Source organism: Ictidomys tridecemlineatus, chromosome 4 (assembly GCF_052094955.1).
Source record: "Ictidomys tridecemlineatus isolate mIctTri1 chromosome 4, mIctTri1.hap1, whole genome shotgun sequence".
Lineage (NCBI taxonomy): Eukaryota > Metazoa > Chordata > Mammalia > Rodentia > Sciuridae > Ictidomys > Ictidomys tridecemlineatus.
The window spans coordinates 60349671-60364611 of NC_135480.1; the positions used below are offsets into that span (position 1 = coordinate 60349671).

General features: G+C 35.3%; 1 protein-coding gene across 8 annotated transcripts in view; it reads left to right on the plus strand.

Moving 5' to 3' along the window:
- The window catches only part of Nup98 (nucleoporin 98 and 96 precursor), a 107649-nt gene that overhangs the window by 18854 nt on the left and 73854 nt on the right, over window positions 1-14941 (plus strand). For 4 of the 8 annotated variants that reach the window (XM_013357674.4, XM_013357676.4, XM_078046603.1 and 1 more), the window contains 6 exons: window positions 603-742; window positions 2357-2464; window positions 3156-3336; window positions 6951-7114; window positions 8927-9064; window positions 11087-11225. In XM_013357674.4, the coding sequence (XP_013213128.1) occupies window positions 603-742; window positions 2357-2464; window positions 3156-3336; window positions 6951-7114; window positions 8927-9064; window positions 11087-11225 (870 nt within the window). The remainder of the gene's footprint in view (window positions 1-602; window positions 743-2356; window positions 2465-3155; window positions 3337-6950; window positions 7115-8926; window positions 9065-11086; window positions 11226-14941) is intronic. The other 4 variants (XM_005323136.5, XM_013357677.4, XM_040284878.2 and 1 more) reach the window with 2 other exon arrangements.

Consider the following 14941-nt stretch of genomic DNA (forward strand, 5'->3'; position numbering starts at 1 on the left):
CTTTTTGGAACAGTATGACATTTTAAGGATCTGCTATTTTTGTATTAGTTTCCGTAAAATGATCAATAATACCTACTGATCTTTCTAGATTTTTTTGGAGGGGGTCAAATTTTACATTAACCTATGTTTGATTACCCCAATAGGACCACATAGATTTTCTCAATTTTTAAATTTTGTGTGGGGCATATGTAATATGTATAAATAAAGCAGTATCACTCCTGTAAAGTCTGTTGTGACAAGATTCTTTCAGAAGGTTTCATTTAGTGTCTAGTTTTAGAAAAGGAAAAATGAGATAAAATTTATGATGAAACAAAAGTAGTGTTTCTTTTAACTTGTCTTAGAATGCCCTAAAAGGGCTTTATGGAACACTTAGGTAAATAAAGGATCCAGACTTTATTTTACTTTGAAGTTGTGAGCCTGGGAATATGCATGCATCTGTATGAAGTATCTGCTTGGATGTATTTATTTGCTTGGCAGAATTGAAAGATTATTTGAGGATGTGAAAGTTTTGCTACTCTAATGCCATAGCCCACTTCCAAGGTGTCTTATAGATCATAAGTTCTCTAGTATTTAATTTTCATTATTCTTTCTAACCTTAACAGATTTTGGAACAAGTACTAACAGTGGGGGACTCTTCGGAACTACAAATACCACCTCTAATCCTTTTGGTAGCACGTCTGGCTCCCTCTTTGGGCCAAGTAGTTTTACAGCGGCACCTACTGGGACTACTATTAAATTTAATGTATGTATTTTATTCCAGTTTTTGTGGAATATGTTTCTTTCCCACTTGTATACTTGTAGGATGAATTGTAAAATTGCCCTTTATTTCCAATTATGCACAGCATGGTACAACGCTTCCTGAAAGATGTACTAAAAATGGAAACTGAGAGGTTGGATATATAACTCAGTGGTAGAACACTTGCCTAGCATTCATGAGGCCTTGATTCCTAGCACCCAATAAAATCAAACCAAAACAAAAATCTGTAAATAGTTGTGTAGTAAGCAGGAGAAATTGTGAAACATAAACTTAGATTATAATGTGTAGCCAAGTGTGTAGCCCACATCTATAATCCCAGCAGTTTAGGAGGGTGAGGCAGAAGGATCACAAGTTCAAAGCCAGCCTCAGCAAATTATCGAAGCCCTAAGCAACTTTTGCAAGTCACTGTCTCAAAATAAAAAAGGACTGGGGATGTGGTTCAGTGGCTAAGCATCCTTGGGTTCAATACCCTTTTCCAAAAATATATGCTTATATCAATCAAATTTGTATCCACAAATTTGTAATAACTTGTATAAGGTAGAGTTTTTTTATTTTTTAGTTGTCAGTGGCCCTTTTTATTGTATTTATTTATATGCTGTGCTAAGAATTGAACTCATTGCCTCACACAAGCTAGGCAAGTGCTCTACCACTGAGCCATAACCTCAGCCCTAGAGTTTTAATTTACTATGCTTATAACTCAGCCTCTGAATACTCTTTTTTTTTTTTTTTTTGAGATAGGGCCTTATTAAGTTGCTGACACTGGCTTTGAACTTGTGATGTTCCTATCTCAGCCTCCCAAGTTGCAGGATCAACCATTATTTATAAAGAATAAGGGGCAAACCATAGAAATATCTTTGAAAATAAAACCTCCTTAAGGAAATATGGAATAATCCATTAGTATTCTGTATCTGTAGAAAAATAAATTTTTTGTGATGAAATGGCAAATTTGGGACAATAATTTATTTTTTCTTCTTTCCTTTTTTTACGGTACTGGGGATTGAATCCAGAGCTACCACTTAGCTACATCCCTGTTCATTTTATTATTTATTTTGAAACAGGGTGTTGCTAAGTTCTGAGCCTGGTCTCAGTCTTGGAATCTTCTTGACTCAGCCTCCTGAGTAGCTGGGATTCCAGGCCTTTGCCACTTGCCCTGCTTTCTTTCTTTTTTTCTTTTAGAGGGGTTGGGTGAAGGATTTATATATAAAAATATATGGAATATCCTTTTAGGTAAATGGCTTAGGCTGAAGGTGCAATAAGCCTAATGAAAATCTCTGGCACAAATAGGTGTTGGCAAAACTTTTTGTTAAAATTTACTCCAGATTTGGAAAGCTGAGGCACGAAGATCACAAGTGCAGTGCCAGACTTCACAACTTAGACTCTTTCTCAAAAAAACGTTGGGGATGTAGTTTAGTGGTAGAATGCCCCTGGGTTCAATCCCCAGTACTTTGCACCCCCCCAAAAAAAAAATTGCCAAAAAAGAATTTCTCAGGTAAGATTTTTAATTCATAAAAGAAATTTAGAATCCTGAATTTAAAGTTAAATCTAAATGATAGTGAATTTAAAATAAAATATAAATGACACATTTATCTTCCTTTGCAGCCTCCAACTGGTACAGATACTATGGTCAAAGCTGGAGTTAGCACTAACATCAGTACCAAACATCAGTGTATTACTGCTATGAAAGAATATGAAAGCAAGTCATTAGAGGTGAGTAAAACGAAATACAAAATAGCAGCGTAACCTTTTGAATTTATTGGAAAGCAGTTTTTTAAAATGTGGGGTTTTTTGGTGTTTTTTGCCTGTTTATGAACTTAATGTGGTTGAAATTTTACATTATGTACTGTTGTTCAGTATTGTGATATTCCTCTATGGCATTGCATAGTTTGTGCATTCTGATTGCTTTGTAATGGACTGTTGTTCATTTCCTGATTATTGTTTCTCATTACTGATTATAATGTTTGCTTTTTCCTATATCCCAGACTGTGCTTGCTATATTGCAGTGTACAGCAACTCCTGACTTAGAGATAAAATTGCTATATTTTATTCCTCCTTTTTTCAGAATTTCTGAACACCCCCTTAACAGAGAATCCTTCATCTTTTATCAACTAAACTGTATATTTTAGGGTAGTAGTAGCATTCTATTAAAAGACACTGTTTATAAAATAATACTAAGAATGATAGGCTGTTTGTCCAGCAGTTTTTTTTTATAGTGTGGATTTTAGTGTCTATTGGAAATGTTTTTTTAAATGGTATTGTTAATGTAATTTGTAGTTTTGTGATTTTTTTATGGTCAAGATTCCTGTATGAAGATAGAAGTTAAATGCTAATTTCAAGTATTTAGGCTCATAACTAAATTTTTTGACTACATATTAAGATTGTAAATATGTTTTCTCTTTAGGAACTTCGTTTAGAGGATTATCAGGCTAACCGTAAAGGCCCACAGAACCAGGTGGGAGCAGGTACCACAACTGGCTTGTTTGGGTCTTCTCCGGCCACCTCCAGTGCAACCGGACTCTTCAGCTCTTCCACTACTAATTCAGGATTTGCATATGGTCAGAACAAAACTGCCTTTGGAACGAGTAAGCACTTGGCATCATATTGAAATATATTAAGAAAACACAGGCAGCTAAAAGTAAAACATGTGGTCACTTTATGATAAATGCAATGGAGAAAAATAATTCAGGGATATTGGAGAAATAGGGAGTGTCTGGTTGTAAGTGTGGGAGAAGTACGATTTTAAATGAACATAATTAAGTGGGCTTCACTTGATAAGGTTGTTATTTGAGAAGTGACTGGTCTGAAGAAGGTGAAATAAAAATTGTATACATTTCTGGAGGAGAAACATTTTAAATACTTGGAACCATGAGTCTTAGCCAGATGCAGTGGTGCACACCTATAATCCCAGTGATTCAGGAAACTGAGATAGGAGGATCACAAGTTTCAGGTCAGCCTCACACATTTAGCAGAACTCCAAGCATCATAGTGGGGCGCTATATTATAGAATGATAAAAGGGGGGACTGAGGACATAGCTCAGTTTTAAGCACTCTTGTGTTAAATCTCCAGAACCAAATAAATAACCTAATTTTTTGCCAAAGAGGAAAAGGAAAGGTGGTGTTTTGGGGAAATGGAGGACCAATATGAAGGCTTGAGTTTTTATTTGATTTGGGAATTCATAAGAGTTGTTTTTACAGTAAAAGGTGAAGCCATGGATAGTGGCACATGCCTGTAATCCAAGCAACTTGGGAGGATGAGGCAGGAGGATCACTAATTTAAAGCCAGGCTCAGCAATTTAGTGAGTCTCTAAGCAACTTAGTGAGACCCTGTCTCAAAATAAAGCAAAATGTGTCTGGCGGGACTGAGGTCATGGCTCAGTGATAGAACATTTGCCTAGCATGTGTGAGGTACTGGGTTTGATTCTCAGTACCACAAATAAATAAATAAATTAAATAAGGGTCCATTGACAACTAAAAGAAAATTAAACAAAAAATCTGGCTGGAGATGTGCTCAGTGGTAAGCGCCCCTGCGTTCAATCCCTAGTACCAAAGCGGGGGGGAAAAAAAAAAAGAAATGTGATTGTGAATGAAGGATCGTTCTGAAGGCTGTTATATTGTGAGTAGATGGTGGAACAAATTAGTTTGAAAGTTCTTGTTCCATGAGAGATGATGGTTGTTTACCCAAGGATGGTTAAAAAAATAATAATAAAAAGAAGAAGCTGGGTGTGGTGGTGCATATCTATAATCCCAGTGATTTAGGAAGCTGAAGCAGGAGATTTGCTAGTTCGAGATCAGCCTCAGCAATTTAACAAGTCCCTGTCTCAAAATAAAAAAAGGACTGGGGATGTGGCTTAGTAGTTAAGCACTGATGGGTTCAATCCCTGGTACCAAAAATAAAAGATCTGGGTCTGAGGGTATAGCTCAGGGCTAGAGTGCAAACCAGGTATACATAAGGCACTCCATTCAATTCACAGTGCTGAAGAAAGAGACATTTTGGAATTCAGTTATATAACTGGTTGGTTGGTTGGTTTATGCATGCATACAAACAGGATTGAACGCAGGGGCACTTTGCCCATGTAGGCCACCATGCCCCACTGTTTTGTTTTTTGTTTTTTTTTTTTTATTGGTTTTTAAGTTTTTTTAGCTATAGACGGACACAATATATTTATTTTTATGTGGTGCTGAGGATTAAACCCAGGGCCTTGCACGTGCTAGGCGAGTACTCTACTGCTGAGCCATCACTCTAGCCCCAGTTTTTTAAATTTAAATTTTGAGATGAAGGTTCACTGAATTGCTTAGGGTGTTGCTAAGTTGCTGAGGCTGGCTTTAAACTTGTTATACCTTGCCTCAGCCTCCCTGGGACTCTGGGATTACAGGCATGTGCCACTGCACTTGGCTGAAATAGGTTAATTTAGTATGGGATATAAAAGAGGAGTTCATGATGATAGCTAAATTATTTTTATAAAAATATTACTTTTGCGGCTGGGGATGTGGCTCAAATGGTAGTGCGCTCTCCGCGGCCCAGGTTCGATCCTCAGCACCACATACAAACAAAGATGTTGTGTCTGCTGAAAACTAAAAAATAAATATTAAAAAAAATAATGCCTCCAAGTAAAATAAAAAAAAAATAACATCTAATGTTTATTTTAAAAAAATATTACTTGGGCTGGGGATGTGGCTCAAGTGGTAGCACGCTCGCCTGGCATGCATGCGGCCCGGGTTCGATCCTCAGCACCACATACAAACAAAGTTGTTGTGTCCGCCGAAACTAAAAAATAAATATTAAAAAAATTCTCTCTCTCTAAAAAAACAAACAAAAAATTACTTTTGCTAGTCACAGTAGCGTGCATCTGTAATCTCAACAGCTAAAGAGACTAAGACCGGAGGATTGTAAGTTCAAAGCCAACCTCACAACTTAGCGAGGCCCTAAGCAATTTAGTGAGACCTTGTCTCAAAATATAAAAGACCTAGCTATCTGGCTCAGTGCTTAAGCACCCCTGAATTCAATCCCTACTACAAAAAGATATATATTTTTGCAAAAGTAGTGCATGTTTATGATGCAAAGTTCACAAAATTAAAAAAACCCATATAACCAAAGATTTTTTCTTTCATTATGCCTCTCCCCTAGCCACCATTTTGTATCTGTAGAAATAAGCAAAAGTTAACTTTTATCATAACCTTGTAGAGAAATATACACATCAATACATGTTTTTTGGGGTTTTTTTTTGGTTTGTTACTGGGGATTGAACTCAGGGACACTCAACCATGGAGCCACATCCTCAGCTTTATTTTATTTTATTTTGGTTGTTGATAGACCTTTATTTTATATGTTTATTTATATGTGGTCCTGAAAATCGAACACAGTGCCTCACACATGTCAGGCAAGTACACTACTGCTGTGCCACAGTCACAGCTCTGTTCTGTATCTTATTTACAGACAGGGTCTTACCGAGTTGCTTAGCGCCTCGCTTTTGCTGAGGCTGGCTTTGAACTCATGATCTTCCTGTCTTCACCTTCCAAGCCGCATTGGATATCTTATGTTCTTCTCAATCTTACTATTCTGTGATTTAGTTTAGCACGTATTCATTATTGAATTCTATATACTAGACCAGAGGCTAGATGCTTTGATATGATGAAATAGCCTCTTTTCTCAAGAATAGCTTAGTTGAACAAGTTGAAATTACAACATAGACTTTGATGATGCTCTCTTGTATAATAATAGAAAGCTAAGCATTTACAAAGGAAGAGCATTTAACCCAGCCTGGATATTAAAGTTTTAACTTAATCTGGAGTTCTTAGGATAGAAAATGAAAGGGTTGCCAGGTGTGGTGGTGCACACCTGTAATCCCATCAGCTTGGGAGGACAAGACAGGAGGGTCACAAATTCAAAGCCAACCTCAGCAACAGTGAGGTGCTAAGCAACTTAGGGAGACCCTGTCTCTAAATAAAATATAAAATAGGGCTGGGGATGTGGTTCAGTGGTCGAGGTTCCCTGGGTTCAATCCCCGGCACCAAAAAAAAAAAAAAAAAAAAAAATGAAAGTGTTAATGAATAGTGAATATATGCAAGGTAATGTAGATCGTAATGGATAACATAATACTATTGCTGGATTATAGGGTAATGTCAAGTTTCCAGGTTTTGTTTAGTTATTTTTGTTTCTTTTTTCCAATTACTTTATCTTTCTTTTTTTTCCTGAAAGGTACAACTGGATTTGGAACAAATCCGGGTGGTCTCTTTGGCCAGCAGAATCAGCAGACTACTAGCCTCTTCAGCAAACCATTTGGCCAGGCCACAACCACACAGAACACTGGTTTTTCCTTTGGTAATACCAGCACCCTTGGACAACCAAGCACCAACACCATAGTAAGGAAACAGGCCTTTAGTTAATTCCAGGTCTTACAGAGCTTAGTAATTAGGCTTTTAATCATTCCAAACTGGCAATTTCTATCTTTGCTTGAGTTCTTTATACAGTTGAGAATCTGGAAAAGGGGAGAAAACACACTTTACAAGGTATTAAGATTTAGATTTCAGTCCAGTCTCATCTCCTTACTCACTGAGAGTCTGTTGAGCAGTCATCTATTCTTTCCAAACATGTTTTTCTCATCAGTAAGCAAGAGCTTTTATAGTCTGGGCTATTTCTAAACTACACTTGTGACATTGCCATTCTATAGGGTTAAGGAGAAAATAGTTGTCAATTACTAGTTATATTTCATAATATTCTTTCAGCTTATTCTGGTAAGGTGGATTCAGGCAAAGTCTAGTAGTTGGGGGATACAGGAGGGGAGTAGACCTAAAACTCAGAGCAGTATTAGGTAATTGCTTCTTTGCAGAAAGTAAAAGTTCTCACAGTCATTACTAGTTTATTTCTAGAGACCCTTTTTATGGAAGTGTGAAATTAAAAATTGATTTGAGGTATGTTTAATTGATTAAAATTCTTGGAATTTACCTGGTACTAAAGTTAGAGATGCTTTGCCTTATTAAAGAAAACGAGTACAGCTAGATCCCCAAATCTTTAATTCAGTAGACTGAATTAAGCAAAATAAATAAAAAGAATTATACACATGACCAAGTGGGATTTGTCCCAGATTTGTTGGTGTAACCTAGGAAAATTAATTATTAAAAACTTAAAAATTGAATCATAGGGCTGGGGATATAGCACAGTTGGTAGAGTGCCTGCCTTGCATGCATAAAGCCCTGGGTTCAATCCCAGCACAATCCAAAAAAAAAAAAAAAATTGAATCATTGCAGTACCCTAAGAACAAAAAACACATAATCACTTCAGTAGATGCTGAAAAAGTGTATGATATACTTTCATGATAAAAACACTCAGCTGGGTGTGGTGGCTCATGCCTGTAATCCCAGCAGCTCAGGAGAAGTTCAAAGCCAGCCATGGCAACAAGGCCCTAAAAAACTCAGACCCTGTCTCTAAATAAAATATACAAAAGGTCTGGGGATGTGGCTCAGTGGTTAAGGAGCCCTGGGTTCAATCCCTGGTACAAAAAAAAAAAAAAAAATATATATATATATATATATATATACACACACACACACACACACACACACACACACACTCAGGGCTGGGGTTTTGGCTCAATGGTAGTGCACTTATCTCACATGTGTGAGGTACTGGGTTCAATCCTTAGTACACATAAAAATATCCATATATAACTAAAAAAAATAAAAATAAAAAAAATTAAAAAAACCCCAAAGAATGAAAGGGAACCCACAATAGCCAGACCAATTTTAAATAACAGCTTAATGTAGATATGAATTTATCATCACAATAGCCAGATGAATTTTAAATAGCAGCTTAGGTATAGATATGAATTTATTATCCAATTTATCATTTGTGAGCTTTGACATTTTAGGAAAATTGTTAATTGCTCTGGGCTTTATATTCTTTCAGAAAATGGGGATGCTGTACTCTTTGCTTTTTAGGGTTGTTGTGAAGAGACGTAAGCTCCATGTAAAGTGTATCTTTACATAGTATCTGTCACATAAACTTTAAAAATAATGATAACTATTTTTATTAATCTAAGATTCAAGAAATTACTGTGGCTATAGGACGGAGTGCTTTTTTTCTTCTTTACTAGCAAAACAGAAAAACTTCTTTTTCCTTTTTCTCAAAGAAAAAACTACTGTGGGATAGCTCTTAACATAAATTACCTTTTGCAGGGTTTATTTGGAGTAACGCAAGCCTCACAGCCAGGAGGTCTTTTTGGGACAGCTACAAACACCAGTACTGGGACTGCGTTTGGAACAGGAACAGGTCTCTTTGGGCAGACCAATACTGGGTTTGGTGCAGTTGGTTCGGTAGGTGTTCACAATTGAGTATAATTACATCTTATATGAGTCTGATAAAGGAATTTATAGAAAGTTGTCCTTGTATTCCAAGGTTTTTTTTTTTTATTGGGTATATTAGATGATTTGATACTAAGCAAATAAAAGTTTTCCTTATGCAAAATGAAATTACTGATTGAACTCAATAGGTTTATTTTCAGTTAGTGAATCTTTCACTTCAGTGCTTGTGTGCAGTTTGTTTCTAATAGCAAAGTATCATTTCATTTGGCTAGTTTATTTTTAAATTATTTTATTTTTAATTTGACAATTGGCATTGTATTTTAAAAACATGAAGTTTTGAAGTGTATTTACATTGTGGAATCTGGGTGGTTAATTTAAATTGTTGAGATCCTTTCATGTGTAAATCAGATAATTTTAAATGACTAGTTTTCCCCTTTGTGTTTTGGTGATAGATTGGATGACTTGGATATTAAACTTTTAAAAGAATATATTAAGTTGTTGAAATTGTTCAGGTTCTTGTGGTTTACATACTGCTGGAGGCTTGACTGAATTAATTTGTTTACTAAGCTATTTAAGTGAAAAATTACTATTTAGAAATATAGTTTACCTAAAATTAATACTAAATTCTATATGATCATTTAAAAAATAGTTAAATGAGAATCAGTATGAATGTAGTCAGTCTGTATTATGTATCCATTATAAGAAGCTTTGTGCTTGGATATAGCTTCTTAGTGGTAAAGTGCTTTACCTTATATATGCTAAGTCCTGGGTTCTGTCGCCAATGCCAAAAAAGAAGACAAAATCAAAGAAGCTTTGAATTTGCTATTGTGATTAGTTAAATATCAGAAAAAAAAAATTCCAGAATATATGATCCTATTTTCATGGAGATTGAAATTTTTTTTATTAATCTCATTTGAGGAGGTAACTGATGTGAAAAATTGAGAAAATCAGATAATGCCACAGAAAATTTATACACCTTTTAATAGTAACTTTCTTGATGTATTAGCTACATACCATACAATTTGTCTTATTAAAACATATAATTCATTGGTTTTTAGTATTCAGAGTATGCAACCATCATCACACCAATTTTAGAATATATTTATTGCACCAAGAAGCACAATCCTGGGCTGTGGCTGTGGCTCAATGGTAGAGCGCTTGCCTAGCATGTGTGAGGCACTGGGTTGGTACCTCAGCACAACATAAAAATAAAATAATAAAATAAAGATATATATAAAAAAAAGCACAGTCCTATACTCATTAGCAGTTATTTGCCATTGCTCCTCAATAACCTCATGCCTACTTTCAGTATCTATGGATTTGACTATTCTGGACATTTCACATAAGTGGAATCATCTTTTATAACTTTTTTTCACTTAGCACCATGTTTTCAAGATTCATCATATTGTAGGATGTTTAAAATTTTTCTGATAAGTATTTCTTCTGACAAATTACGTGTCTGATACATTTCTGTTAACAGGAAAACAATCGATTTCCTTGTTATTTTTTTCTTGCCTCACTGAAATCCTCTGTTTGCTGAGATGTTACCATTAACTTTTCAGGCTGCAAATATTAATTATTTTTTTTAAAAATACTTTCAGTTGTAGATGGCACCATACCTTTATTTTATCTATTTATATTTATGTGGTGCTAAGGATGACATGCTAGGAAAGTGCTCTACCACTGAGCTACAACCCCAGCTCCTTTTAAAATTATTTTTATGTATATTTTTTAATTGTTGATGGAACTTTATTTCATTCATTAAGTAGATTAATTTATTCGCAAAATAAATGAATATGCAGTGCTGAGAATCGAATCCCGTGCCTTATACTCAGGCAAGTGCTCCACCACTGAGCCACAACCTGTAGCCCTCAGATTATCTTTCTAATGGTCTTCATTCATCTGTCTTTTTATAAAAATTATAAATATACCCCCATCTCACACCCAGTATATCATAGCTGAAATAGCCTTTATTTATTGTTTGGTAAGTATCTCTATTATTTAAAACTTTGTCCTCTATTTTGTTCCTTTTAGACCCTGTTTGGCAATAACAAGCTTACTACCTTTGGAACCAGCACAACCAGTGCTTCTTCATTTGGTACAACCAGTGGCGGGCTCTTTGGTAACAAACCAACCCTGACTTTAGGAACCAATACAAACACTTCCAATTTTGGTACATATAAAAAGCAGGTTTGGCTCTCTTAAAGTTATACTGACTATACCACACATCATCCTCCTGATTCATATGATTGGAAATATAAAAAATTCTCAGGTAAGCTGTGGCTTAATGTGAGGTCCCAGAAGAAAAAGTTTAAAGTCATGGACTTGGCTTCAGATGTTTAGTAGAGATATAAATTGACTTTCATTTTCTTTGAATTACTTCACCAATCAATAGCCAAAAAACCATAAATGAAACACGTAGATTGAAATAACACATTCTTTTAGGCCAAGTTTCAAACATAGAAGTGTAGTGTACTGGAGAGATTTGATGATTCTTTGTGATTTGGGGGATTATTCCATAGTTTTCTGGTAGTTCCAAAAGTTTTATTTTATAATTCATGTTCCTTGTAAACAAATTTTCAGAAAATACAGAGAAGATGGCACAATTAAAAACAGAAAACAATAACAAAAACAAAAGCTCCTAAACTATAGAGATATATTAGAGACCAGTTTAGTAGAAACATTATATTATTTTCAGTATCATAACTACCTCATTAAACTCTCAAACAATTAAACATTGTTTGTGTAGGATAGGGAATGTTCATTTTATTGACAAAGGAAATATTTATTTGGTAGAAATATTTGTTGAAGATTTCTTTTATTAGATATATCACTAGGCACTGATTGATAGGGGCACGGGACAAGAAAGCAAAGACATTGAAATTGGCGTAGGTCAGCATTTATAGTTCTTTAAAAAGTTGAGGTTTTTTGGGTTTGTTTTTCTCTTTTTTTTTTTTTTTTTTTTGGTACAAGGGATTGAACTGAGGGGCACTCTACCATTGAACTATGTCCACTCCTCAGCCCTATTTATTTATTTCATAAGTACATTCATGGGATTGAACCCAGAGTTGCTTTATCACTGAACTATATTTCTTGTCTTTTTATTTTTTATTCTGAAACAAGGTGTAATAGTTGCTGCAGGCCTCACCAAGTTGCTGCAGCTGGTCTTTAATTTATGATCATGCTGCCTCAGCCTCCTAAGTAGCTGGGATTACAGACTGTGCCACAGCATCACAGCTGGTTTTTTTTGTTTTTTTTTTTTGTTTGTTTGTTTGTTTTTGTGGTGTTAGGGGTCTAACTCCAAGCATGCTAGGCAAACATGCTATTTTTGAGCTATCTGTAGGCCATTTTGTGAGTTTTTAATTGGAAGGTTAATTCGTTCTCACAGAAATTAGAACTGTATGGAAAAGATAAGTCCTTGTTAGGTACCAATTCCTAAATTTTTGTATTTGATTTGATTTTTATAACCCCTTTTACTACATATTGTTTGCTTGCTGCTGGTAATGATTATAATTACATGTATAAGGCTGGGATTGTGGCTCAAAGGTAGAGCGCTTGCCTAGCATGCGTGAGGCACTGTTTGATCCTCAGCACCACATAAAAATTAAATAAAGGTATTGTGTTCACCTACAACTAAAAAATAAATGTTTTAAAAAAATAATTCCATGTATAATTCTTTTCAGTTGTATTTTGTTTTAAAGAACAGCTTTGAACAGGGGACTTGGTTAGAATAGTTAAGATATATCTGGTTGATGTACTTGTTTCTTAAAAACCTAGAAGGGAAGGATACTTTAAAGGATCAGATGAGTGTTTCTAAGCTTTATTATTATTATTATTTTCAGTCTATCATTTCCCTTTACCAAAGAACCTTTGTCGACCTTTATTCTCAATCACTTGATTTTTTTCTCCACCTTCTGAAATAGGATCTTGGTGTGTTGCCTAGGTTGGCCTGCGAACTCTTGGGCTTAAGATAAGATCCTTCTGCCCTGTCCTTTATTGGTAGCTGGGGCTATTGATGTATCTCATCAGGCTTGGCTCATCATCTGATCTATTCTTTTTTGGGCGAGGAGGATAATGAGGATTGAACTCGGGGGCACTAGACTACTGAGCCACATCTCCAGCCCTGATCATCATCTGAAATATTAATACCACACATATACTGTATCTGTAAGTTCTGTGGCCTTTTGGAGGATCATAAATACTTGTATCTAAGATTTTTAGTTCTCTAAGAAGGAGTTTACACTTCCTTTGAAAATGCATGTATTTTCTGGGCACAGTGACATATACCTGTAATCCCAGCAGCTTGGAAAGCTGTGACAGGAAGATTGTGGGTTCAGAGCCAGCCTCAGCAACATTGAGGTGCTAAACAACTCAGTGAGACCCTGTCTCTAAATAAAATACAAAATAGGGCTGGGGATGTGGTTGAGTGTCCCTGGGTTCAGTCCCAACACCCCCTCCCCCCCCCCCAAAAAAAAGAAAAGAAAATGCATGTATTTAATCCATTATGTCCTGTTATCCTACATATAGGACACCTGTAGAAACTTTTTTTTTTTTTTAAGAAAGAGGAGAGAGAGAGAGAGAATGAGAACTTTATTTGATATTTATTTTTCAATTTTTGGAGGACACAATATCTTTGTATGTGGTGCTGAGGATCGAACCTGGGCCACACGCATGCCAGGCGAGCACGCTACCGATTGAGCCACATCTCCAGCCCCAACACCTGTAGAAACTTAAACTGCAGTTTTATAGGTTTTCTATGAAAGTTTACAGTTATTCTAAAATGAAAGCTATATTGCAGTATATTCGTGTTCAGAATTAAATGTTATTTGTTTAGGCTATACCTGATGAAATAGGTTGTACTTTTAAATATTTTTTTTTTTAATATTTATTATTTTTTAGTTTTCAGCGGACACAACATATTTGTTTGTATGTGGTGCTGAGGATCAAACCTGGGCTGCACGCATGCCGGGCAAGCACGCTGCTGCTTGAGCCACATCCCCAGCCCCTTAAATATTTTTTATCTTATTCCGTGGTTGTAGATTTCTGATTTGGAGGATTTTTATTGTTTTTGTTTTTAAATATTTATTTTTTAGTTGTAGTTGGACACAATACTTTTATTAATTTATTCATATGTGGTACTGAGGATCGAACCCAGGGCCTCAAACGCACTTGGCGAGCACTCTACTGCTGAGCCCCAGCCCCAAGGATTTTTATTGTTGTTGTATGAATGTATTCACACTCATGTTCACTGATTTGAAAATGAAAGGTCTCATTTTTATCTTACTTCCCTCACTACCTTATGTGCTGAATTTGAATTATCCTTAATTTTAATTTGTAAAATTGTTTTGAAATAACAGCATTGATAACTTGTCAGTGAGAATCGGAGGAAGTGTGTGGTATAAACAGTGTAAGTTGGGACTTATTTTCCCTCCTATGGGTTTGAGGTAGTTCGTGAATATCTTATTTTTTGATGTTATGGGGCTATGAGATCTTTTCTGGTTAAATTTTAAATGAAAAAGAAAAAGAATGTCTACAAGTACATTTTATTTATTCATTCAAGAAAATTCGTGCTTGAGTAGGCAGCATTCCATTTTTATGGCATAACTATTAGCACAATTCAAGAAAAGACTTAATACATGAACCTTAAAAGTGTTGAGGTTGACTTACTTAGATTTAAAATGACATTAAATAAGCATTATTACAAACTATATTTTTCAACTTTTTTCTTGACCACCTTCATGTGATAATTATATATAGTCATGACAGAATATAATATTCTCAGTGATACTGTTATTGATTCCAAAATATTCTCTGATCTCTTTTTTTGGGGCGGCTTATTCCCATCCATCATAATTTTTAAAACAAAATCAAGTGTTTTATGAACAGTGG